The following is a 27,414-nucleotide window of genomic DNA, read 5'->3' as shown; positions in this document are numbered from 1 at the left end:
GTCTCCCTCCCACCCTCCCTATCCCACCCCTCTAAGTGGTCACAAAGCACCGAGCTGATCTCCCTGTGCTATGTGGCTGCTTCCCATTAGCTATCTATTTTACATTCAGTAGTGTATATATGTCAATACTACTCTCTCACTTTGTCCCAGCTTACCCTTCCCTCTCCCCGTGTCCTCAAGTCCATTTTCTACGTTTTTTCTTCCAATCAAGTGACTCAGAAATTCTAAGCAAGAAAGGAAATAGAGAAAAAATAAGGTGAGAGTGGCAGGTCAATTAGAAATCCCTCTGTTCTAACATTTCTGCTGAGTAGCTGAGGAAGCCACAGATGGCCTGATGAATCTCAGTCCTTCAGCCATGAAGAACCTCCTGCATTACATTCTCAGTGGCAAGGAGTTTGGCGTGGAACGAAGCGGTAAGGTTGAATCACTGCATTTCTATTTCAGAATGTTTGTTTTAAATGTCTCATTGATTTTAAAGTGTTTTTCTTTTATCAGAGGAACTTTTCTCCCAAATAAATAGGACCTCAGTATATGAAAGTTAAAACCAAAACTGTCTTCTGGAACAAGATTTGGAAACCACTGTGTGTCTTTTTTTCCCTTAAATGATATGTCAGTTCAGTAGATTACTAGCATATTTTGTTTTGGACTGTTTTATACATTTCCTTACATTATCTTAAGACTCTACTTTAGGACAACTAGCAACCTGTATCATCTGAAACTTTCTTGTATTCCAGTTGGCAATAATTCAGTAGCACTTATAGTGGGTGTTTGTGTGTGTGTGTGTGTGTGTGTGTGTGTGTGTGTGTGTGTGTGTGTGTAGCTGCTACAGTGCACCTGATATATCCTTTCACTTTTAAATTCTAATACGTTTAGGGGGTCTATCACAAATTAACCTTACACCTGCACTTGGTGGTTTGGTAGTGGTATTTGATATCAAGTACCTAAAACATCAGAGCAGGGCTTCCCTGGTGGCGCAGTGGTTGACAGTCCGCCTGCCGATGCAGGGGATTCGGGTTCATGTCCCGCTCCAGGAAGATCCCACATGCCGCAGAGCGGCTGGGCCTGTGAGCCATGGCCGCTGGGCCTGCGCGTCCGGAGCCTGTGCTCTGCAACGGGAGAGGCCATAACAGTGAGAGGCCCGCATACAGAAAGAAAAAAAAAATCAGAGCAAATGAAAAGAGTTATCTCTCATGCTTAACTTTTAGACTTAGAATAAATAAATATATAATGTCGGATGGATACTAGACCTTAGAGTGTTATAAAGCAGTGTTCCTCAAGCCTTACTGTTCATAAGAATCACCTGGGTAACTTGCTAAACTGCAGGCTTTAATTCAGTAGGTCTAGAGTTGGGCCTAAAATTCTAACAAGCTTCTAGGTGAAGCTAATGCTGCAGGCCTGTGGACCACACTTTGAATAGCAAGGTTTAGTTGGTTGTTTGGTTTTTATTATTATTAACATAAAAGGAGGACATACATCTAAGTCTTTTAAATGTGGTGGAGAAAAAAATTTGAACCTGATTATCCTCCCTTTTTCTCTTTAATCTGTCATGCTATATAGTTCGTCCCACTGATTCAAATATCAGCCCTGCTATTTCTATCCGTGAGATTGGTGCTGTTGGAGCAACCAAACCAGAACGAACTGGGATTATGCAGTTAAAAAGTGAGATAAAGCAGGTAAGATACTACTTGGGAACTGAGCTGGGATACTTTCATATTTAAGAACATTCTTTTGGACTCAGACTTTGTTAAGATCATGTATTTTGTTTCATATTCTGAGTTTAATTTGAGCCATTTATTTTTCAGGTGGACTTTCGTAGACTGTCTATCTCAACTGAGAGTCAGGTGAAACAAGTAGGGATCCTTTAAAGATTAACCTGCCTTTAGTTCTATAAAACATGCATGAGCTTATGGCTTTTTTACAAATAAGATAAGCCACAGAGTAGCTTGTTTGATTCTCCTTTTTAGCAATCTTTCTGTAGATAGCTTTTGTTTTTCTGGGCCAAACTATCTTGCTGATTTTAAGAGGAAAGTAACTTGTTTCTGATAGCAAGAAATTGAAACCTTGAATTCCTTGTTAGGATTAATACATAATTTTGGAATTAATTTTCTTTATGAAAGTAGACTTACATTTCTTACTTTTAAGAACCAGACTAGGTAAGGGCTTTTTTAAACATCTATTTTCAGTTATTGTCCAGAAATTAGATTTTTATCATTGTCATGATAGAGGTATACAAAAAGTGTTGTGAACACATAGAGGAAAAACATATAAATCAATCTGGGAGTTGGTGGGAGTCACCAAACATCATATTGTAGGCTGTTACTAATTTTTTCCTTGAAGATGAGAATAGATGAGTTATTGTGTTATACAAAGAAATAATTAACACAAACTTCCATAGTGTTTTTCAAAACTCTGGGAAATGGTGTGATTTCAAAGTCTTTTAATGAAAAGCTTAAAACTACTCCTTCTACTTTCAAAATAGACTTATGCTAGCTTACGATATTAAAACATGTCCAGAAGAGGAAAGGCAAAATGGAAATTTTGCTTGTTTGTGTGCTTGCATGTCTTGTTTGTTTTAGGAGTCAGAAACCATTTAGGAAAATAAAGAGCCAATGCTTGATGTTTAATTTGAAGTAAACTTAATTTAGGTATACCTATCAGATACCCTTTTACGTTTATATTATGCAAGTACAAGACCAGAATGGAATAAGAAAGGGCCTTGTGACAGAAAAGTGTTCACTTTACAGGTTTTTTCCTAGACAATTTGGATAATCTGAACATTTTCCTTTCTGAAAGGTTAAAGAACTACATTTCATACTGAAGAGTTAAAGTGATGTTCCTGGTAAACAGTTCTTGTTTTGGTTGAGAGTGATTGGCTAAATACTTCATGGTTGTTTATAGTCACAGAGTATTACTTACAAGTACATTATATATTTAGAACTTGAAGTCCATGTTCCCAGCTAGATTAGTATGATATTGAGGACTTGACCTACCCACCCAGCTATATCTTTTAATTTTTTTTACACATATACTACCTATAGGACTTTAAGAAAGCCAAAATCATTAGGACTGTAATTTAGAGGATTGAGAGCTCTAAATTTTCATTACTTTCTTTCTTCTAAATACTGATTTCCACCCTCACCTGCCTGTCTGGTATTTTGTATTGTTCTAAGCCCTTTTCTCTGTCACTCACCAATGCCCTCTTTTCTGATTATAGAAAAAATACTTGTAAAGGTAGTTTTATTTATTTTACCCTTTACCATGACTTCTAGAGTCAGGCTATTTCATCAGCTTTTTTAATGATAACATGCTGGCTAGTTACTTGAATAGTCTGTAATTTTACTCTACTAATAACTTTTAAAAACACATAGTTTGCCTTGCCTCATCCCTTTAAAAAATTTATTTTCTCAAATATTTTTCATAGCCCAATGGTGGTCATCCCCTAGGTGTAGATTTGATGTCACTGTTTTTTTCTGGTAACTGCTGTTATCTTGTATTATATGACAATCTGATTGACTGAAAAAAAATGAATCAAAAAGTAAAATTTATACATATAAATCAACTTCATGCAGGGTGATATCTTTCCATTTCTTTTCCAAAAAGGCAGGTGAGGGGGTTCAACTCCAACCTCTTTTCCATTTCAGAAAACAAAATTCAATTTAATAAGTATTTATTTGTTAAGTATCTGTTCAGTCATTTATTCTTTCAACTAATATAATTAATTAAATGCCTGCTATGTGCCAGGCACTGGAAAGCATCGGTATCCGCTGGGAACTTGTTAGAGATGTAAAATATTGGTTCCCATCCTAGGCCTACTGAATCAGAAAGACTGAGGTGAGGCCCAGCAATCTGTTTTAATAAGCTTTCTGGGTGATTCTGATGCACTTTCAAGTTTGAAAACCACTGGGTTACCTATTCTTATTGTTTATTCATTTGTAAATTTAATTGAGTGCCAATTTTGTGCCAGGCACTGGAAATACAATAGTGAACAAAACAGATGTGGTCCTTGCCCTCATGACGCTTACAGTTTAGGAAGACTGATCTCTGATTTAGTTTCCTTGGTTTAAATCAATGATCCATAATGGCCTATGATTTCGGATTTCTTAGGCTGAAGAGATTAAGGCCAGATGACAACCAAACGAAAAATGGAAAACTATTGGAAACAATATTGGTATTTCTATTGACTTTAACCAAGTATATACCCTGTAATGAATTAGTGTAGTATGACTTGGCCAACTTTGTCATATCTACATTAATAAAGGAAGACAGAGGCATAGAGGAGGAGTTAATCTAAAAGCTCAGAACTATTGATATTTGGTTTTGGAAAACAGTCTGAATAGCCTTTGTGGTTTGACTCCACTCTCAGCAGCCTAGGATCTTGATGGTAGAGACGAAGACAATGAAGATAAATCAAATGGAGTTCATCTACTTGGTTCATCAGTGTGATAGTCACTGGCCAATAGAAATGCCTTAGGGCACTTTTCTCTTTTACATAGCAGTGGTGATATAGGCATTTGATCCAAATTAAAATGTAAGAAGTTCTTTTCTCAGAAAATATTTCTATTATCTTCTTTTTATTTTATATTTATTTCCGAATCTAAACTGTCAAAGAAACACTTTCCCCAATGTATGTTATCCTTTACTTTTATAAGTTTTATGTTGTAGCATGTACCAATACTTCATTCCTTTATATTGCTGAACAATACCTTACTGTATTGATATACACCACATTTTATTTATCCATTCATCAGTTGATGAACATCTGGGTTGTTTCTGGTTTTTGGCTGTTATGAATAACGCTGCTATGAACCTTCATGTACAAGTTTTTGTGTGGATATATGTTTTTATTTCTCTTGGATATACATCTAGGAGAAGTGCTGGGTCATTTGGTAACTATGCTTAGCATGAGGAACTGCCAAATTGTTTTCCAAAGGGGACTGTACCATTTTACATTCCCACTAGCAATGTCTGAGGGTTCCAATTTCTTCCTATCCACACCAGTCCTTGCTATTGTCCATCTTTTTTTTTTTTTTTTATGTGGTATTCGGGCCTCCCTCTGTTGTGGCCTCTCCCGTTGCGGAGCACAGGCTCCGGACGCGCAGGCCCAGCGGCCATGACTCATGGGCCCAGCCACTCCGCGGCATGTGGGATCCTCCCAGACCGGGGCGCGAACCCGGTTCCCCTGCAACGGCAGGCGGACGCGCAACCACTGCACCACCAGGGAAGCCCTGTCCATCTTTTTGATTCTAGCCATTTTAGTGGGTATGAGGTGGTATCTCCTTGTGGTTTTGATTTGCAGTTCCCTAATGGCTTATGATATTAAACATCTTTTCATGTGCCAATTGACTATTTGTTCATCTTTTGGAGAAATGTCCATTCAGATCCTTTGCCCATTTGTTAATTGGATTATTTGTCTTTTTATTGTTGAGTTGTAAAGATTCTTTATATATTCTGGATACAGGTCCCTAAAGGTTCTTTATGTATTCTGGATACAAGTCCCTTATCAGATATGTGATTGGCATATAGTTTTTCCCCTTCTGTGTGTTGCTTTTCACTTTTTTTTTTCTCTGAAGAATATCAACCACGGAATTTACTTTCTTGATAGTGTCATTTGAAGAACAGAAGTTTTTAGTTCATGTGAAGTCCAATTCATCTAATTTTTCTTTTAGTGTCCTATCTAAGAAGGCTTTGCCTAGCCCAAGGTCACAAATATTTATTCCTATTTTTTAAGAGTTTTATGGTTTTAGCTCTTACAATTAGGTCTATGATTATGTTTATGGGTCCCCAAGACCACCTCTCGGGTTCAGTGATTCACTAGGAGGACTCACAGGACTAAGCATACTCAAAGCTATGACTTATTACAGCAAATGAATACAAAGCAAAATCAGCAAAGGGAAAAGGTGCATTGGACAAAGTCCAGGGAAAACGGGCACCAGCTTCCAGAGTGCTCTCCCAGTGAAGTCACACAGGATGCAATTCCCCGTGCAATAAGTTGTGACAACATGTATGAAATATTGCCAACCAGGGAAGCTCATTTAAGACTCAGCACCCAGGGGTTTTACTGGGGGCTGGTCACATAAACAGCCTCTGTCTGGCATGTACCAAAATTCTAGACTCCCAGAGGGAAAGCAAATGTTCAACATAAACCATAGTGTTTCCACAAACAGTTTAGGCACAATAAGCCACTGTTAATCAATTCTGAGAATGGTGGAAACCCTCCCAAAATCCAGCTTTCCAAATGCCAACCAAGGGCCAATCTTATAATCAGGCCTTTCCAAGAATAGCATTTCTGGCCTGCTATGTTAACTCTTTTTTGCACAGTAACCCATTTGGACTTAATTTTTGTGTATGCTGTGTAGTAGGGGGTCCAACTTCATTCTTTTGAATGTGACTAACCAGTTGTTCCAGCACTATCTCTTAGATAGAAGACTATCTTTCCTCCATTTACTTTCCTTGACACCCTTGTTAAAAACTGACAAAAATGCAGTGATTTATTTCTGAACTCCCAATTTTATTTCACTGATCTACATGCCTAGCCTATGCCTGTATGATGCAGCCTTTTTTTTCCAGAGAAGGAAGGATTTATTACTTGCAGCAAGTAAGGAGAACACTTGTTTTCCCAAAGCAGTGTCTCTTGACACAGTCTTGATTATTGTAACTTTATAATAAATTTTGAAGTTGGGAATTGTGAGTACTCCAACTTTGATCTTTTTTAAGATTGTGTTAGCTATCATGGGTCCCTTGAATTTCCACATGAATGTTAGGATAAGCTTGTCAATTTCTGCAAAGAACCCAATGGGATTTTGATAAAGATTATGTTCAATCTATAGATCAGTTTTGAGAGTATTACCATTTTAACAAATTAAGCCTTCTGATCCATGAAAATAGGATCTCTGTTTATTTAGGTCTTTAATTTCTTTCAACAGGTTTTGTAGTTTTCAGAGTGTATGTTTTACACTTCTTTCGTTAAATTTATTCCTAAGTATTTTATTCTTTTTAATGCTGTCTTAAATGAAATTGTTTTCTTAATTTCATTTTCAGATTGTTGATTGCTACTGTTTAGAAATACAATTAATTTTTGTATATTGATCTTATATTCTGCAGCCTCACTGAACTCATTTACTAGTTCTAATTGTTTTTTAGTGAATTCCTTATATACAAGATCATGTCATCTGCAAATGACTTTCCACTCTGAATGACTTTTATTTTCTTTCTTAATAGCCCTTAGAGCCTCCAGTACAATACTAAATAGAAGTAGCAAGATTGAACATCTTTGTCTTGTTCTGATCTTAGGAGGGAAAACATTCAGTCATCAACCGTTCATTATGATGTCAGCTGTGGGTTTTTTGTAGATGCCCTCTATTAGATTTAGGAAGAACCCCTTTGTTCCCAGTTTGTTGAGTGTTTTTTTACCATTGAAGGGGTGTTAGAATTTATTAAATGCTTTTTCTGCATCTATTAGGATGATATGGGTTTTATCCTTTATTCTGTTGATAGGGTGTATTACATTGATTGATGTCCAGATGTTAAAACAACCTTGAACTCCTGGAATAAATTCTACTTCATCGTGTGTATTAAAAGGTGTATCATCTTTTTTATATGTTGCTGAATTTTTAGGTTTGCTAGTGTTTTGTTGAGGATCTTTGTATCTGTGTTCATAAGGGGTATTGATCTGTAGTTTTCTTGTGATGTCTTTGTCTGATTTTGGTGTAAGGCTAATAATGGCCTCATAGAATGAGTTGGGAAGTTCCTTCCTTTTCTCTTTTTTGGAAGTGTTTGAATAAGTGATATTAATTCTTCTTCAGATCTTTGGTAGTATTAACAGTGAAGCCACCTGTACCTGGACTTTTCTCTGTGAAAGTTTTGTAATTACTAGTTATATCTCTTTGTTATAAATCTATTGGGATTTTGTTTCTTCTGGAGTCCATTTGGATAGTTTGTGTCTTTCTAGGAACTTGTGGTTTTCATCTAAGTTATATATCAATAATTTATTGACATGTGACTGCCAATGGTATGTCCTTATAATCCTTTCTATTTCTTTAAGGTTGGAAGTGATGTCCTCTCTTTCTATCCTGACTTTAATACATTTCCTTTCTTTTTTATTTTTTGGGTATGTCTAGCTATATTTGTCAATTTTTTTGATGTTTATTTTCAAAGAAACAAATTTTTGGTTTATTGATTTTTCTCTATTATTTTTGGTTCTCTATTTTTCTTTCTGTTACAGTCTTTGTTATTTTCTTTTTGCTTTCAGTTTAGTTTGCTCTTCTTTTCTTCTTTCTTTCATTGTCTTAAGGTAGAAGGTTTGGTTATTGATTTGAGATCTTTCTTCTTTTTTTTTTCTTCTTCTTTTTTAATACAAGCATTTATAAAATAAACTTCTCTTTAAGCACAGTTTTAGCTGCATCTCATAAGTTTTGGTATGTTGTGTTTCCATTTTCATTCATCTCAGAGTGTTTTCTAAGTTTCCTTGTGATTTCTTTCTTAACCTACTGGTTATTTAGGGATGTGTTGTCTAATTTCCACATATTTGTAAATTTCCCAAATTTCCTTTTGTTACTGATTTCTAATTTAATTTCATTGTAGTAAGATAATATACTTTGTGTCTTATTTCAATTCTTTTAAATTGAGGCTTGTGTTATAGCCTATGGGAGCAACAAAACAAGCCATAGACCAGTTAGAAGTTTAACAGAAATAACCTGGCAAAGAGACAGTGAAGAACCTCCCATGTCATCAGTATTTTTATGGCTCTTCTTATGTATCACTAGATGCTTTCTGAAAGGATCATACCTGTTTACATTGCTGCTAGCTACTCATAAGTCTTCTAGCTTCACTATAACCTTTTTGTCTTGGGTGTTACACTTAATTTGTGGTTTATAATTCTGCTGAGTGTGTTTATTATTCATTGTGCTATAATACTTTAATCATAGAAACAGAGATAACTCTTGATTTATATTCTTTCCTCTACTTTTCTCCCAAGTCACCTGGAACCGCTATGAGTCCAAGTATTGGGTCCTTCCCTAGTGCATGTGGTCAACAGACATCTAAAGATAGTCGTCAAGGTCAATGGCAACGCCGAAGAAGGCTGGATGGAGCACTAAACAGAGTCCCAATTGGATTTTATCAAAAAGTATGGAAAGTTTTGCAGAAGGTGAGCATAATACACTGTAGATGTCTATTTCAGGTTCCCCATGAAATTATCAGTCTCCTTGTATGAGATATGACATGACTATGATATCGCTGCAATTATATAAAAGTCATGTGCTCTTACGGATAAAACCTAGAAGAAAACATTAAAATGAAACAGTTGATTTGTTATTTTGACATTACTGATAATTTATTCTCTCTCCATAACTGTTATGGTTGCAGTGTTTATAAATGAGATTTCAAAAATCATCACTTCTCTGCTTTTTGGCCATGGTTGGACATTGTGGGACATTGTGACACATTTACTGCCAATCAAATGAATGTGGTGATAAAGACTCACTTTCTTTGTAGCTATTGTAGAGTAGAAATGTTATTTGTAGCAATGTGCTGTTAATAACAAATGTTACTACAGTAAAACAACTGTGGCATCTGGGAAGCTTTATGAGACGCTCTTAACCTATTTTTTTTCTTGGATGAAAACTACTAAATAAATGCAGTCATAGTGATGCTAATAGTCCAAAGACTCTACTGATGTGACCAATTTTTGTTTTTCTGTCAAAGGCCTAGTTTGCCAAAGACATTCAAGGGGACATCACACCATTATGATTGTGACAGATTTAGAAGGCCAAGAAGACTATTGTACTCATTCATAGATCTCATTCATAGTCTCATAGGTGCCACTTTTTGCTTCACTGCCCTTGGTAATGACCTGAAGAACACTTCAACCAGGACTTCAAAACCTTTAGTTATGTTTCTCCCCTTAGCACACTGATATTTTTTCAGGGACAGAATCAGGTGATCCTTTGAAAGGTGAAATTTGATTCCTCGAACTATCAACTCTGGCGATCTTCCTTTCAAAGAGTACCTATCGGTTATTTTCCTTCCATTTAACTGCTATAGCACAGTGGTAACAGATATGTGCTGTATCTCTCCAGCTCTGCCTGCCTTGTGGCAATTCAGTTTCACAGACTACATGTAGTAGGTGCTCTTCTACCCAGATACCACGGAAAGTGTCTGTTCTTGTCATCAAAGAGTTTAATCCATAGTTATCTTCTTACATAGCAGCTATAATGCAAGGCCAAAAGTGTTACGATAAAAGTGCAAAACCAGAAGGCTGTGAGAATACAAGGGAAGGAACATTCAAGTCTGACTGGGAAAATTGGGTATTTTGTGGCAGAATCAAAGCATGAACTTGAAATCCTAATGTAAAGTGGAAAAACAAATGCCGTCTTTTTTTTTCATTCCATTCCTTTCAGAGTATGAATGTAACATAATCACTCTGCACATATGTTTCAAGGCTGGTAATTCTCTGTACAAAGATTGTTATGTGGCATATGGAACATGGGATGGAAGTGTCTGGTAGGGTCGATAAAGTTGTTGGATTGGAATATTTATCTGTGGTTTAATATATAATGTTTTGATTTATTTAAAATCTAAAATGGCAAGTCATTAATTCCCACTGCTTTTTAATAATTGAATTGATGGTGGGGGGAAGATAAAATATCATTCATTCATATAGTATTTCTTGAGCATCTGCCATGCACTAGGCAATGTCCTAGGTGCTCACAGGAATACAACAGAAAACAAAACAGACGACAATCTCTGTCCTTATGGAACTTACATTCTACTAAGGAGAGACAATAAATAAGAAACATAATAAATAAGTTAATTATACAGAATGTTGAAAGATGACAAGTACTGTAGAGAAAGTAGAGCAGAGTGAAGGGATCAGGAGTGCTGATGGGGGATGCTTAACTAGAAAATGTAACTATGCATGTCTGGTAAATGCATATCTTGAGTTTTTTCTCTTCAGCCTAAAAAAAATCTTTCTGAAAGTATTTGTGATGGCTCTGGGACCTACCTTGGTATCCTCCCAGGTAGTCTCTGAATCTTTAGGGCTAGACTATCCCAGCAGGTAGACCTTCCCGACCCTTCCACTCCCCTAAGTAGAGGATGAACCTTGAGTTCCCTATAGTCCAACCCTGCTTCTTGCCACACAGTAAGCGCAAACCCTTGGCAAAGACCCGTGGGCTGCAGGGCCTTTCACTGGTCTGTGATTACTCAGCATCTACCCAGTGGAACACACTTAGAAATACTAAGTGTCTCCTTACAGTCTCCCAGTTGTCAGCATATCCTGGATGATGTTTTTGCTGTTTTGCAGTGTCATGGACTTTCTGTGGAAGGTTTTGTTCTTCCTTCTTCAACCACTAGAGAGGTAAGATTCTGTGTCTTTCACATTTATGTGATTGATAGCTTGTCTGGCTAAAGTATTTCAGTGATCACTTTTCAAAATAACAAATCTATGCTTTTATAAATCAACTGAACAAGAAATGCATTGGAAGAAAGGAGAGAATGTTCTTAAAAAATAGAATGGGAATATTCGAGAATAATTATGTATTACATTAATTATATAAAGGCAGTTTCTTTTAATGGTTGATTAAGTTAGGCTGATTTATGTGAGTGTTGCCAGAGTTAGAAATGGCAAATGAGATAGAAATCTAAGAATGAATGAATGAATGACTTCTCATGTCCCCATCCTGCTCATCCCTACCTTTCTCTACTAAGATGTTTGTAGACTATAAACCAGTGATCATAAACCAGTGGTCCTTAGCTCTAACTATATGTCACAGTAACCTGAGCTCCTGTCTCCAATTCAGTGGATTAGACTCTCCAGGGATAGGGCATGAGCACCTGTACTTTAAAAAAAATCCTTAGAATAATTCTGATATATCACCATGGTTGTAAAACATTGCCATGAAACACAGACATAGATTAGGAGGTGCTTTTATATTTTGCTTTTTGCCCAATCACACTGAAATTATAAAGAAATAGCTTTTATACAAAATCAACAAAGGAGCTAGAATTGGGAAGCTGGGAATGGTAAGACTGAATAGTAGAAAATTCTCAAAAACTCTGGAGTTCTTGCAGATCATGGCTGCAAGGGTGGGTACAGAAAGCTAATGCTGTGTTTCAGGGCTCCACTCCTGCCTAGAAGCCTCTTCTGTAGTAAAGAACACTGTGTCCTCTCTTGGTCTTCTCTCTGCCTTTAAGCAAGATTGAAATGTTAACAGAATTAATAATAATACATACCTGAATGTACCTTTAAGAGTCTGCAAAACACCTTTACACAGTCTTTAATTTGATCTTCAGCACAACTATGTGAGATAGCTAAGGAAGGGATTGTAGTTCCCAGTTCAGATAAGCATACATATTTAGAGAAGTGAATTGTCCAAGGTCATAGAACCAGTAACTGACCAAGACAGGACTTGAGCCCAGGTCTTTAGACTCCAAATCTACATTGCCACCCTAAAGTATATACTTAATACAGTTTTACCAAAAATTAGTCCTCAATCCCCTTCAACCTAAAATAACTTTATATTTCTTCATGCCCTTTTTAATCTAACAGTATATAAATATTTCACATAATCCTCATCATCACATATATACAATTTTAGTTTCTACTTAGATTTTTCCTTTATCCACAGTCATCTTATTTATTCTTTTAATGATTCTATAGAAACTCATGAAGTTGCTGTACCATGATATGCCATTATTTACACAACCATTCCCATGTTTAGTTTACTTCTAGTTTTCCACTTGTGACTAATGCTGCTATAAAACACTCTTGCACATAGGGCTTTTCTCCTCTCTTGAATTATTTCCTTAGGATGAACTTCCAGAAGGAGGATTATGGGTTAGAGGGCATTGATACTTTAATGACTCTTGTTATGCTTGCCAGATTGCCTTCAAAAAAAAGATTGAACCTATTTACTCACTCAATTACATTAAAGGAGACTGAAGCAGTACTCTTGGCTACAGTATTTCTTCTGCCTTTCAGAATAGGTAATTGATGTCTCCTGCATGATGGGCTCTTAGGAAGTGATTTTCTTTTTCTCTATCACAGATGACTCCAGGCGAGATTAAATTCTCTGTTCACGTGGAGTCTGTCCTGAATCGTGTACCTCAGCCGGAGTACCGCCAGCTTCTGGTTGAAGCCATCCTTGTCCTCACCATGATGGCAGACATTGAAATTCATAGTATTGGAAGCGTCATTGCTGTGGAAAAAATAGTGCATATTGCCAATGACTTGTTTCTTCAAGAACAGGTAGGCAAACCTGTTGTTTTCTCAAAGAGGAATGTCTGATACTAACCTGACTGCATTCAGAGCTCTTCAGGAAGCCAAGGTCACTTTCTTGTGTCCTCTTCCTCATAGCTCTTTTCTAGGCCCCCTTCGTAGTGGCTCTGAGCTCTATCTGTAAAAGAAGTAAGCTGCGGGATGGCCTCTGTCTTTTACCATGAGTTTTGTGGTTGTGTTACATGGTAGAGTTGCCTGGAACTCAGGAGACTTTTATGCTTTTCGTCATATTTCAGACTACTTTTATCACACTACTTTTTGTAGCAATAAGGACTTAATAAGAAACTATTGGGTAGTATATCCTTTCTGGACTATTAAGGAAAAGAGGAGATTTGATTTTGGTTTTGTTTTGGTTTTGCTTTTCTCTCTTACCTGTAGGAAAATATTAAAGTGAAACTTTTAATTCTACATTTCCTTATTTTCTTAATAAATCTTATTCCAGGAAATTAAGCACGTTTTAAAAATGCAAACTATTGAAAGCTTTCCAAATGTTTCCTAGATTAAGAGTAGGAACACATAAAGTGAAGGACATGCACTGCTGTTAATAGAACAGTCTCCAAAACATGTAATCAGTGTTTCATTCTTTTAGGCCCTGGGGGGGGAATGCAAAGGAAATTAAAAGTTTCTCTAGGACTTTTCAAGGATTTTCTAGGACAGTCCTAATTTTAAATATTCTGATTGCTCTTAGTTCGTTGTAGCAGAAAATGTGATCCCTTTTAGGCATAGACTCTAGATTGGAAAGCTTGAGGTCTATTTGAATTAAGTCGACTTAGAAAGAAATAATGATGAAATGCAAGATAAAATAATACATGCTGAAATCAGTGGTACTAGAAGGATTCAGACCAAAGTCCCTCTAGGGTGATTTGTAAGTATTATCATTTGACTCTTTAACAAACACAACTCTAATTACCTATTATATTTAACTTTCAAAAATTCGAAACAATTAATGCTTTAAAAATAATTTCATGTGATTTTAGGATCTAGTGAAAAATGCATATATAGAAACTCATAGTCACCATTTTGTGCATAACCCTGATCCCTTCCTGTCTAAACAGCCTAAGATCCAACTAGTTGGTGATGGGGAGGAGGCTCTGAGTTATTCTAATCAGGACTTTAATTAGTAGGATTAGTAATTTTTCCTTTCCCCTGTGTTCTCCCACCCTTAAAAACCAAACAGAAAACCCTCGGCGCAGATGATATCATGTTGGCAAAGGATCCTGCATCTGGCATCTGTACTCTTCTGTATGACAGTGCACCCAGTGGCAGGTTTGGCACCATGACCTACCTCTCCAAGGCAGCTGCCACCTACGTGCAGGAGTTCCTGCCTCACAGCATCTGTGCCATGCAGTGAGGCCTCTAGGCCCTGGCTTCTGGGAGCCTTTTGACAGCTGGCTCCTGCCTCATTGTGCATGGAACTGAAATGTGATGGCCTGATCACTCCCGACCGTGCCCCTTTCCAACCCATCCCTCCCAAGAAGAGTGAACTTTTCTGATAAACTAATTGGTGTAGAAGACATGAACCCTTGCCTGGAGGCATCTGCTCACCCAGGCTTTTCAGTGCGGGCCTTAATTCTTTCATGGTTCATAAAAGTTTGCATGTGTTTTTATTCTCTAGATCTGTTACAAACTTAGTTTTCTAACTCCTGTTTGGGGAGCAGGTGTTACTAATAACTTATTCCTAAAGTTTGATTTTTTCTTATGTTTGGTTCATTGTGTGAACGAGTGGTGGGTGCTTTGGAACATTATTTCAAGTGAGTAAACCCTAAATTGTTGGACTTTATGCTGCTATAAATTGGAAATATCTATCCTAAGTGCCTTTTCTTGGGAAAAGAGTACCAGATCATGGTTTTCTTCTTTACTCACATGCTGCCTCACGCTGAATGATGAACTCCTTTCTGTGCAGAACTTACTGTCTCTGCTTTTGCCTTCTGTATATCGGCACACATAATTCTTACTCTCCCTTTGGTGAAATATCAAAAAAATGCAAGTGCAGTGTGTATATTTAAGGATTTCAGTATTAACACTTAAAATCACATTTTATGAAGATTGCTGGTACTCAAAGATGTATTTGTAGTAGAAAATGCAGAATAACCCAGAGAAATGGAGCCAGGAGCCCAATTCCAGAAAGGAGGGGGGCAGAAGAGAAGATGTCTGGGTAGAGTCTTACACCTAGGGAACAGAGAAGGAATTAGAGATGGGTTATTGCCCTGAAGAGAGCCTTGTACACTAATCCATGGCTCTGAAGAGTGGGCCCGCACACAACACAGATAATAATCGAAGCCTCTGTCTTTGGCGAACAGAAATATAGCAGTCCAGTCTATAGCTGCTTTACTGAGCACTGTTTCTTTGTGCTCACCTGGTCTCTGTCTCACTCACCTATTCACTCTCTATAGCATCCACCCCCTCCAACTCCCTGCCCTCCTATCTACTTTTAAACTCATTCACTTACATTTTTACTTCCTGATTCTAGTGTTCATATCTATGTATATCTTGATATCTGCAGGCATGTATCTATCTGTCTCTCATAAACACCTGCATTTGTATATGTGTCTAAGCATACATGGGAATTTTTCTGAATGTTAAGTAGTTTTGACATGTCTGTATATCTATCTTTATCTACATTTGACAAACTGAGTTAAGTATGTAAATATGAGTGTTGTGTGTGGGAGAAGGGTGTGACTATGGCCTCAGGCTCACACGCAAAAGATAGTGGAGGATTCCTTGAGTCCTCTTTCCTAGTCTCATGTTTAGGTAGCCAATTGAAGAATGTTTCTCCTAACTTTCTGTCTTAGTTCCAGGCCACTATAACAAAATACCATAGACAGGGTGGCTTAAACAGCAAACATTTATTTCTCACAGTTCTGAAGGCTGAGAGATACAAGATCAAAGTACCAGCAGATTCAGTGTCTGGTGAGGGCCCTCTGTATCCTCACATGGCACAGAGAGAGTGAGCTCTCGGCTCTTCCTCTTTTTCTCAGGGCACTAATCCTACCATGGGGACTCTACCTGATTACCTCCCAAAGGCTCCCACCTCCAAATACCTTCACATTGGGGATTAAGGCTTCAAGATACGAATTTTGGAGGGATGCGAACATTCAGTCCATAGCATTTTCTTTCTCCTGTCAAGACTCTACTAATTTCCCTGTTTGTACTCAGATAACTTCCTACTTCAATCCCCTATTTTCCTTCAGATTTTTTCAGGTTTTTCTCCAAGAATGGGGATGGGGAACTCTCTAAATAATTGTAACAGAACCAGTGACAATATTATGAGTACACATGAATAAATGAGCATAGTAGGGTGATAGAACACAGATAGTGGAAACAAAGAAAGGATGGCCAAACTTTTCAGTACCTCTCTTATAGGAAATGGAAACACACAGTAAGTAGCTTTCTGATTACGTGATTTTCTGGTCACATATACAGAAAATTTATACCCTGTTCTGAAACTATCTTTTCACTGGCTGCAAGTATACCCCAGCCACAGAGAGTACATCTGGAGTGGCACAGTTGAAAGCCACCACTCCCTCCCACACAAATATACCTGAACTGACCCTGATGGCTACATTTCTCTGGGTTTATGAAGTTATCTATCACTATGCGTCCTGTACACAGCTACTTCACTTTTAAAGCAACTGTTTAGAAAACTTGATTCATATTTTGTTCATTTTAAGCATGTGGTACTAAAAAACACATTGGACACTTTTTAAGCACTTATGTTTTGAAAATAGAATAAAAAATTAGAATTTCCAATTAAATCATGTCTGGTGCCAATGTGCAAAACTTTATATGTGTTTCTGTGATTGGAGTTTATTTCATGGCTCTATTTTACATACTCTAATTATGCAATACAATCAAAGCTCATAATGGGGTCAAAGTAGAATAATATTAATACATAAATCATATATTATACATTATATAATATGGTATGTAATATATGTAAAGAAATGCAGTTTTATCATTCAAGTGCATGACTGCTCAAACTAGGCTCACTGGATTCAAACTAGCTTATTGACATCTGTCGGGAACCTGTTCTGATGAATGAATAAGACTGATTTTTGGTCAGCATTATAATTGTGTGCAGGTGGTGCTCCTGCACAACTGGAGGGTACCTAAAAACAGTTCGTTCTCCTAAGTGTTATAAATATTCGGCAGGATCTTGTTCTACTACTCTTTAGCCTTTTGTGTAACAAGAGAGGGTTTATCCAGCAAGGATGAACAGTCTCTGCAGTCCCATCCTGGTTAATTAGGTTATACTACATTCTGAGAATTTTATGCAGCTGATGGGTCCAAAGTTATTCTTACTCTGACCCTTTTCTACTTACCAAATACCTAGTAACTGTACTAATGCAATGGAGATAAATATAGTGTCTTCCACATTTAGTCTTCATTTCCTATTAAACTTGAGTGACCTTAAGTCTTGGTTTGCCCAGGACAGTCCCCGTTTATGCCTGTTGTCCTGGCATAATTATTAATAGCACTCTCTGTCACTCAAAAGTGTCCCAGTTTGGATGGTATGGTCACCCTCTATTTAGCAGAAGTCTGATTTCTTTTAAGGCTAGGCCTAAAAGCAAAGGACCTGTTCTCAAACCAGTAACAGTACTCTTGCAGTAGCAGTATGCGGGTGAGGATTAACAATGGGGTGGAGACTTTCCCCCAAATTAAGGAATATTTGGCATAATAGCTCTTAAAACAAATGATAATCAATATTTGAATGCCTACCAAATGCCAGACATTGTTATACAGGCACTTAGTATGGACCATCTTATTCTGTTTTCACAGTCACCATGTGAGTTAGTTACTGTTGTCATCCCCATCTTCCATATGAGGGAACTGAGGCACTAAGCATTATACACAAATTGTTGAAAATCAGACAGCCAGGAAGTGGTAGAGCTGGGATCTGAGCCCAAGCAGTTTGACTCTATAGAGTTCACATTCTCAACAATGACACTCTCCAAGGAAAAGACATTAGGAAGTGGTGTGAAAACAAGGGTCAGTTGGTTCACTACAGTTGAGATATCAGTGGGCATACTGTATAATGCACAAAGAAGGTGGCCAGAGCGGCGGTGACTTCTTAATGTGTTTGCTTTCCCTCCTGCCTGCTTCTGCCATCAAGTGAAGGCAGAGGAGATCATCAAAAGAAGTGGCATAGCCCATCCTGACCTTGCTGGTTCAAAAACTACCTTTAGCAAAAATGGCTAAGGAAAGTGAGGCCAGGAACTTGTCCAGGGTCACCACACTAGTAAACCTTGGAGCCAAGATTCAGCCTATTTCCTCTGACTTCAAGTCCTCTGACTGCAAATCTGGTGCTTTGAGAAAGGTTTTCTTCCCAAGTTAAGGATCGTATGGGTATTAAGCTTGTGGAAAGTTGAGGTTGGGACCTGTGGCATGGTTTGTGCTCTATCTTAATCATGAATAAGGGTGCAGCCTCCCTGTGGGATTTGCTGTTGCAGATCCTTGTGCAACAATTTATCTTTTTCCATAGTTGAATCATCTTGCCACATTGTATGCCAAATGAGGATACTGTTTCCAGTTTAAAAGCAATGCTCCCCATGTTGAAGTGTTCAGCTACCTGTTGCTAGAACTGAAAGAACACATGGAAAAATCAATTTTCACATCAAACAGAGTCCAGACTTTAGAGTCGCAGTTGGCCAGTATGTATCCTGCCCTCTTTCTCCACTGTCTATCCATGAAAGCCCTAGACAAGTCCTGTTTCCTCCTTATATTGCCAACTTGTCATGATCTCACCTTTTAGTCAACTCCTACAGCCCCATAGACTCCTTCCCCTCTGTAAACATGTGCATTTCTCTCTTATTCTAAAAAATATTCCTGGGCTCTGACATCCCCCTAGGTTGATATAATAATTCCTTCCTTTCACAATCAAATTTCTTCAAAAAGGAAGTTACACTTGACAGCATTGGCTTCACTCATAACCCCTTGCAATCTGGCTTCCTCCCTTGCCTCGTGTGTTTTGTGTAGAGCACCAGTGAACCCCTAATGGCAAAAGGGGTTTCTGACCCTTTTGCAATACATGACATTGTTACTACCTCTCCCTTCTTGTAACCCTCTCATCTCTTGATTTCTGTGAAACTGTACCAGTTCTCACCCAACTATTCCTTTTTTGTCTCCTTTTTGGCATCTTTCTCTCCCATCTCCTGCAAACGGCATTCCCCCAAATCACTCTCTTCTTCCTAGCTCAAAGATTCTCACCATGGCGTGGGGCAGGTTTTAAAAAGTGACATGATCTGATTTACATTTTTTAAGAAGCTCACTCTGCGGCTACAAAAAGAATGTATTGTAAGTCAACAAGAGTGGAAGTAGAAGCCAGCTAGGTATTGCAAGAAGTCCAAGTGAGAGATGACAGTGCCAGTACTGGGGTGGCGGCAGTGCACAAGAGAGAAGTGGAGGTAGTTAAGACACGTCTTGGAGGTGAAACCAATGGAAATTGATGGATTAGATTTGGGAGTGAGAGATAAGGAGGGAATACAAATAACTCCCAGGTTTCTGGCTTAGGCAACCGGATAGACGTTGGTATCTCTACTGAGCTATGAAAGATGGGGAAAGGGTGGCAAAGACTTGGATAGGAAAATCAGGAGTTTGGTTTGAAAATGTTAAGTTAGGTATGATGATTAGACATCGCAGTGGAGACAGCCATGTTCCCTTGACTATCTCAACCACTGTTATGACTTTAGCTATCTCTTATCTATGTGGGAAAATAAACTGGGTTAAGCACCTGCCCTACCCTCTGAGTTCTTCCTTCTCATTTCCCTCTTCCTTATATTGATACTGCTGGCCTTCTCTTCACACAGACTTTAAGAATTTTCAATAACTCTTCTCCATCTGCTCTCACCAATATTCAAGTACTAGTAGTAAGGAAGTCCTGTTGAACCTACCCTGTGCATTGTTTCTCCCTCTGTTTCCATTGTCCCTACCCTAGTTTAAATCATCATCGCTTTGGAATTCCCTGGCTGTCCAGTGGTTAGGACTCCATGCTTCCACTGCAGGGGGCACGAGTTCTAACCCTGGTCGGGATCCCGCATGCCACGCGGCACAGCCAAAAGAAAAAAAGAAGAACAAAACAAAATCATAAATGATCATTATTTCTTATCTGATCCATTGCAGCACTCTCACTGCCTGTAGTCTTTCAATAGCTAATCTTCCCTACACACTACTGCTGTAGAAATCTTTTATTTTAAGATTTCTGTTTAAATATCTCCCCATTTCCCACAGGATGAAGTCTATTCTCTTTAGTATTCAAAACACTTCATGAGCCAGCCCCTTCAACTAAACTAGCCTAGAAATGTCCTCCTTTTTGTTTTTGCTTATGCTGTTGATTCTAGTCAGCATGCCCTCCCCTGGCTCCCTTCTTCACCAGGTAAAATCCCATCTATCCACTAGGACCCTCTCAGATGTCACTGAATAAGAACCCTGGTTGCCATTTACTAAGTACCAGTTATTAAGTACTTAATGCTTAGTTATTAAACAAGCATCCTACATTCATTATCTGACTCTGCTTCTTGTGTATCCGTCTCATCTACAAGAATGCAAATTCCCTGAGAGCAGAGATCAGACTGTAATTCATCTTGAGGATTGAATCCTCAGCTGTACTGTACACTTAGTTGATGTCAGATAAAGTTTGATAAATGATTGAATGATGGCAGAACTTTGAGCTAGTTGCTATGGGAAGATACAAAAGGAGCATGAGAGCTTACATTCTAGCTAAAGAAACACATCGCAGGAGAAAAAAAAATCCAGAATACTAACTATTGAGGGGATACTAAATGGAGGGTTGAACAAAGTTAGATTTAACACAAAGTCATCCTGGAGGAATCAAGTTTATATAGTAAAGGGAATGTTCAAAAACTTCAGTGTCAGGCAGACCTGGTTTTGAATTCCTGCTTTTCTGCTTGTGTGTGTGACTTTGAACGGTTATTTTCTCTAAACTGCATCTGTAAAATGGGTGTATTACAACCTCCTTTATAGGACTGTTGCAAGGATGAAATGAGATAGTATATCCAAGTGCATATCACAACACTCCATAAATGTTTAAAGAGTAGGGGAAAAAAAGCAAACTAGAATATTGGATTGTCTGAGAGGTCAATTCATGTTGATGTGAGAGTTGGGGCCTTGGGCATTGGCTAGTTTGCATCAGATCATAGGGGCCCCCAGGAACCTGGAAATACTGATGTTCTAAAACTGCTTCAGGATACTCTTTAATGTGAACCCTCACACTAAACCTAAAATATTTCCCTAACCCTTGTATAGCTGCAGGGAAAAAAAGGAGGGAAGGAAGAAGAGCTGCAGTTTCCAAACATCACTGAAAGTATCTGCTTACACACTTAACTCCAAGTGAATTTTCAAGGAGTGATTTGATATCATCGCTTGACTGGAATCTATGAAGCTATTTACAGAGTACCAGCCAGCGTCTTGGGAAAGTGGTACCAGCTTTGCCAGAGTAAATTATTGAGATTGTTAACTCTTATATGGACATGGATAGTTAATGATGAAAAGCAGTGAACTAAGTTGCTGCACAGAATTGACTGTGTAAACTTTTCCAACAGTTTGTACCATTAATTAATCCCCCACCAAAAAGAGCCTGTCTGATGTGTTGGGTGGTGCTGGGCTCTTAGTGGCCACATTGTGTCTGTCTTTAGATATTTATATGGGTGTGTTTGCAGATTGAGACAATTCATAAAGCGTTGACACTGATCCTTTTTTTTTTTTTTTTAGCGCTAAAACTCAAATTCGCGGCTATTTTAGTAATTCGCCCCGACTCTTCCGCTACTCAAATCCCTCGAAACTACATCTCCCAGCATGCTCTGAAGTTGGTCTGACTTCATCTCAAATGGCCCCGTAGGGCAACAATGGTTAGTTTTGACTGTGCTTATTTGTGCTATAAAATATCGATCCTAATTGGCAGCTATTTGGGCTTTTATATCTGCCGACCTCCGTTTTTGAACTGTAGTCACTAAATGTAGGGGTTCTGGCCTGAGAAGGCCCATGCATTTCTTCAATTGGATGGGGAGCAGGGACAGTGTCACCGGCGATCTGGAAACTAGGAGGGAATGTTGACCAGGGAGCACCGCTGCGGCCGATCAGAGGAGCAGGAACCGGAGCCCGGGCTGAGCCCGAAAAAAGCCGGAATCGGACGGTGGCTCCGGAACGGCTGTAAGTGGAAGATGGAGGAGCCGGAGGAACCGGCGGACGGTGGGCAGTCGCTGCCCCCGGTTTACATTTACAGTCCCGAGTATGTTAGCATGTGCGACTCCCTGGCCAAAGTCCCCAAACGGGTAAGAAAGGTTGGGATGAAAGACCGTGGGTTTTGGGGGTGTGGGTGGGGGGCCGGTGGACGGGAGGGCATTAGGAAGCGAAGAGGATACAGGGCTGGGGGAAATCTTCAGCAGAAATTTGGGCGGCTGTACCAGGTGATGGAGGAAGTGTTCCCTTAGAGAGTTTCCTGAGAGCGCAGCGGGGCGTCCAACGGACAGGTGGGGGTGGGGTGGAGGTGCGGGGGAGGGGATGGCATGGAGGGGATGGTGTCTCTACTGCCAGGGATCCCCGAAGTGGAGAAGAAGCTGCAGGAGAAAAGTGTTCCACCACCTCCGTAAGGCCCGATAGCTTTCTCCTTAGCGATTTAGATACTTTGTATTGTCTAAAGCGCTTTGTAACTGTTAAGTAAAAAGAAGGGAGGGGAGTTAAAAGTTAGTTCCTTTGTTCAGGATGATGAAGTCGATGGGATTTCTCTGAATTAAACATTTGAGACTATTTTCTGTCTTTTTTTTCTTCCTTTTTTGCTGATGTTTTTAGGCCAGTATGGTACATTCCTTGATTGAAGCATATGCACTGCATAAGCAAATGAGGTAAGTTGTGCTTGAACAGAGCCCTGAACCCAGGTGTTCATACTTCCTGCTTCACAGCGGGGCTAATTAGGGAGAGAATGGTCCTCTTTTAAAAGTTTTTTGTGATTCACAGTGTTGGTAATCTGCCTGTAACCTAGTAAAAGCTCTTGAAGAATTAAGAAAACTCGAAAAAAAGTGCATGAAGTAGTTAAGAAATAGGACTTTATTGCTGGGAGGGAAGTATCCTAGGGTTAGGTGTTTTGTGGAGGTTTCGGGGTGCGTACATTTGGGTACTAAAACCTATCTGATAGAAAAAAAGATGTTCAGCTGGGAGGTGTTCTGGTTTGGGGGTTGTTTTTTGTCTTTCCTAAGCCAGATCTGAGAGTATGGGTTCAACTTAAGACTTTTAGATACACCATTACCACCACCAAACTTTAATGATGAGCCTGGAGACAGTCAAGACCAAAGGAAACTCCTGGAACCAAGGCCATAACTCAGCACAGAGCTAAGTGCTTATTTAAAAAAAAAAAAAAAATGAACTTGCTGTTTGTCGTTATAAGAGTAAATATTATAACCCTGACACTTGTAGGATTATTTGTGACATTTTCTGGCCAATTGGGTGAGCATCTGTCTATGCTGGCTAGTGTGATATGCTTCATTTATCTCCCAGAAGGTAGTGTAAATTTTATCCTTATTATTAACAAAATCATTTATTGAATATCTTCTTTATGAATGTTTTTCAACCGTTTTTTAACCCATATGTTTGGTAAACAGAAAAACTACATGCTTTCCATTAAAGTTATTTAACAGTTCAAAAAATTACTTTGACAAACAAGAAATCAAAGCAAAGCAAAACTGTCTAATTTCCTTGCTGTTAAGTAGGGAGGCTTTCAGTAAGGATTTGTTAAGGAAGAGGAAGGGTATTAAAAGAGGGAGCAATTAGGGCTGGGAAACATGGTACAAGAAACTGTAAAAATTTTTATTTTAATGGGCAGAGTTATCACTTCTGAGGGTGTAGACATGTTTTCTTGAAGAAGTAGTAAGACTCCTTGGATCTTGGCTATATATGTTTACTTTTTGAGGCTGAGCTTGCTTGGTGATGGTAGTAGCCTGTATAACCATATTAATTCAGGAGAAACTCATGGGCATGTTCCCCTTCAGCAAACAAAAAAACCATTAATGCCTCCCTGTGGCCTGGGTCATGCTTTTTAAACTTGAATGTGCATATGAATCACGTTGTTAAAATACAAATTCTTTTTTTTTAATTGTATAGTTGATTTACAATGTTGTTTAGTTTCTGGTGTACAGCAAAGTGATTTAGATATATATATATTCTTTTCCATATTCTTTTCCATTATGGTTTATCACAGGATATTGAATATAGTTCCCTGTGCTATACAATAGGACCTTGTTGTCTCTACATTTTCTATACAATAGTTTGCATCTGCTAAGCCCAAACTCCCAATCCAAAATATATGGAATGTTTCACAAATTTGAGTGTCATCCTTGCATTGATTGGGGCCTTGCTAATCTCTGTATCATTCCAATTTTAGTATATGTGCTGCTGAAGTGAGCACTGAAGTACAAATTCTGATTCAGTAGGTCTGAGGGGAGGCTGAAATTCTGCCTTTCTAACAAGCTCCCAGGTGATGCTGCTGCTGGTCCGTAGACCACCCTTTGAGTGGTGAGGGCTAGAGAGCAGTAATGGCAGTGGCAGAGTCAGGAAGAGGATATGGGGACTAGGCAGCTAGAAGTTAGAGGTGGTTAAGTCCTGTTGTTAGGTTAGCACCCTGTATTCTCTCCGGCACTCCTATTTTCACTTCTTGTGAACAGTGGGTTGAGAGCTTCTGAGCAAAGCCCAGTTCCAGCCTGTTTGCTCCTTCTCTCCTTCCTCTCAGAGGCAGATGTGAGGGACCAATTATAGAAACTTTAACATTTTTTGGTTGCCTATTTTTTTATCCTTTAATATTAATAATAATGACAGTTATCCACAAAGCATTTTCATGTATGTTATCATTTAATCTTCACCTAAGTCCCATAAGATATCCCCACTTTACAGATGAGGAAACTGAACTACAGAACAGTCAGCTTATCTGAGGTTATAGAGCTGGTAATTAGGACGGGAAGCCAGTTCTCTGACTCCAAATTCAAAATTCATGACAATACAGCTGCCTATTAAAGTAAAAATATAGTTGAAAGGATTGTATTTGCCCAATTAGGAAAACTGATTCAAATGAAAATATATCTTCCTACTGGTTTGTCATGAAAGTTGTAACTCACAGAGCAAAATTTGTCTAATTCCTGATTATTTAACTTAAATATAATAACTCTTTCTTTTTAACCTGCCTTTAAACTCAAGGGAGATATCTATCCTCTCACCCCTTTTTAATGGAGTCATCACGTAGATGTGAGGAAATGAAGACTGTATTGCAGTGGAGGAACAGAACGTGTTTATTGCTTCAGCCTCCTGGAACCAGAAGCTGGAGGTTGTATTTTTGCTCCAACTGCTGGCTCCTGCTTCCAGGTTCTGGCATACTCTGGATCTGACTCACTCACCTTTCTTTGTTCCCTGTTATTATTAGGATAGTTAAACCCAAAGTGGCCTCCATGGAGGAGATGGCCACTTTCCACACTGATGCCTATCTGCAGCATCTCCAGAAGGTCAGCCAAGAAGGAGATGATGATCATCCAGACTCCATAGAATATGGACTAGGTAAAGTCATTACTAGGCAATGACGGGAGATAGACGACCTCCATCTATAGATCATAACTACTTAATCTTTTATAACTTGCATGATGGTCTTTAATACTTTTAAATTAACAACTAATGGGTTAACCACAATATTAATCTCTTCGTTTAACCACAGTCCCATATGAGTTGAGCAAAATTAATGCTGGATCAAATGGAGGAAAACCTTTCAGTTGCTTGGCGCCCTAATAGCAGTGCCCAGATTGGGTCTGGCTGTATGTTCACTGATTTAACTGTCCTGTGACCTTATATTTTAACTTCAGTGTATATTTATGTTCTTGCTAAGTTTGACACCTTATCTCTCATTAAACAGCTGCATTTTTAAAAACCATAAGTGGCCAATAGGATAGTCTAGAGAAACAGCATGATTTAGTAGAAGAACACTGGACTGGAGGTGTGTGTTTAGGGCGGGGGTGCAGGCTTAAGACACCAGGGGGTCCCAGACCTGACTCTGTGTCATCACAGATATGATATATCACCTCTCAGTCCTCAGTTTCTCCATCTATAGGATGTGACTAGTTAATCTTCAAGGTTTAGTCTTTCTAGCTGTAATACTAAAGAATTCCTTCCCCGACATTGAAGGCGTTTAGCTCTCATTTGGAGCTGATGTTAGCACAGTAGCTTTCTGGTAGGGTATGTTGTTGTCATACCTCAACCTACTCCTCCTAATAGGGTACTGGACCCAATTCCAATGTGTGGAGGGGGGAATTTCCCCCCAAACCACCAAACAATGCTCAGGACACCAGCTTGGTGTCTTTAAATTCAACTCAGTTCTGACACTCTCTACCCGGAGAGAGCATCAGATTCCACAGGTGAAGTGCTCAGTCCCACAAGACTTCTCTCCACGTCAGACATCAATTGCAAACCCAAGCTGTTACCTGTGCTCTGGCTGACAGGCTGCAAATTGGAGGTTCTAGCAACCTCACCAACTCAGAATGCCAAACACAAGTCCAAGTTGTTACCTGTACTTCTGACCAACTCTCTGTAAATCAGAAATTCCCATGACCCCCTCCTTGGATTTAATTAATTTGCTAGAGCGGCTCACAGAACCCAGGAAACCCATATATTCACTAGATTACCAGTTAATCATTAAAGGATATAACTCAGGAATAGCCAGATGGAAGAGGTGCATAAAGGCGAGGTATGGGGAAAGGGCATGGAGTTTTCATGCCCTCTCCAAGTGTGCCACTCTCCCCAAATCTCTACGTGTTCACCAACCCAGAAGCTCTCCAAACCATCTCCTTTGGGGTTTTTATGGAGCCTTCATTACATAGGCATGAATGATTAAGTCATTGGCCAATTGGTGATTTAAACTTGTTGACCTAAACAAGTAGGCTGCCAGATATTTCTCCATCAAAGATGGGTTTGTTTGAGATCAGCAGAGAATTGCAATTTGGGGTCTGCAACCATGGCAAGCCATGGCAAGGGAAGGAGAACACTTTTACAGAGAGGGAAAAGAATTTGGGAGAGCTATGGTTTTAAAAAAATAAAAATAAGGGCTTCCCTGGTGGCGCAGTGGTTGAGAGTCCGCCTGCCGATGCAGGGGACACGGG

The 27,414-nt window shown here is 38.9% G+C and overlaps 2 protein-coding genes and 1 non-coding gene across 36 annotated transcripts in view; 2 read left to right on the top strand and 1 right to left on the bottom strand.

Moving 5' to 3' along the window:
- Positions 1-16,228, top strand: part of PHKA1 (phosphorylase kinase regulatory subunit alpha 1) — a 140,841-nt gene extending 124,613 nt beyond the window's left edge. For 4 of the 5 annotated variants that reach the window (XM_028482963.2, XM_024131042.3, XM_024131039.3 and 1 more), the window contains 7 exons: positions 312-413; positions 1,558-1,673; positions 1,803-1,850; positions 8,975-9,145; positions 11,303-11,356; positions 13,046-13,246; positions 14,454-16,228. In XM_028482963.2, the coding sequence (XP_028338764.1) occupies positions 312-413; positions 1,558-1,673; positions 1,803-1,850; positions 8,975-9,145; positions 11,303-11,356; positions 13,046-13,246; positions 14,454-14,627 (866 nt within the window). In that variant the 3' untranslated portion in view covers positions 14,628-16,228. The remainder of the gene's footprint in view (positions 1-311; positions 414-1,557; positions 1,674-1,802; positions 1,851-8,974; positions 9,146-11,302; positions 11,357-13,045; positions 13,247-14,453) is intronic. The other variant, XM_024131040.3, reaches the window with a different exon arrangement.
- Positions 16,229-21,622: 5,394 nt separating this feature from the next.
- The window catches only part of HDAC8 (histone deacetylase 8), a 235,475-nt gene continuing 229,683 nt past the window's right edge, over positions 21,623-27,414 (top strand). For 12 of the 30 annotated variants that reach the window (XR_003677802.2, XR_003677801.2, XM_007109817.4 and 9 more), the window contains exons 1-4: positions 21,625-21,728; positions 22,004-22,563; positions 23,081-23,133; positions 25,695-25,825. Coding sequence is in view for 28 of the 30 variants with exons in the window: in XM_007109817.4 (XP_007109879.2) it covers positions 22,339-22,563; positions 23,081-23,133; positions 25,695-25,825 (409 nt within the window). In the remaining 2 variants the exon portion in view is untranslated. Of the gene's footprint in view, positions 21,729-22,003; positions 22,564-23,080; positions 23,134-25,694; positions 25,826-27,414 lie in introns of all 30 variants that reach the window. The other 18 variants (XM_028482232.2, XM_007109818.4, XM_028482237.2 and 15 more) reach the window with 5 other exon arrangements.
- Positions 24,582-24,689, bottom strand: LOC112066844 (U6 spliceosomal RNA). The gene has a single exon (XR_002892922.1). It is a non-coding gene; the product is annotated as a U6 spliceosomal RNA (small nuclear RNA).

Source organism: Physeter macrocephalus, chromosome 21 (genome assembly GCF_002837175.3).
Source record: "Physeter macrocephalus isolate SW-GA chromosome 21, ASM283717v5, whole genome shotgun sequence".
NCBI lineage: Eukaryota > Metazoa > Chordata > Mammalia > Artiodactyla > Physeteridae > Physeter > Physeter macrocephalus.
Note: the sequence above shows the minus strand (reverse complement) of the source record. Positions and strands in the feature narration are given on the sequence as shown.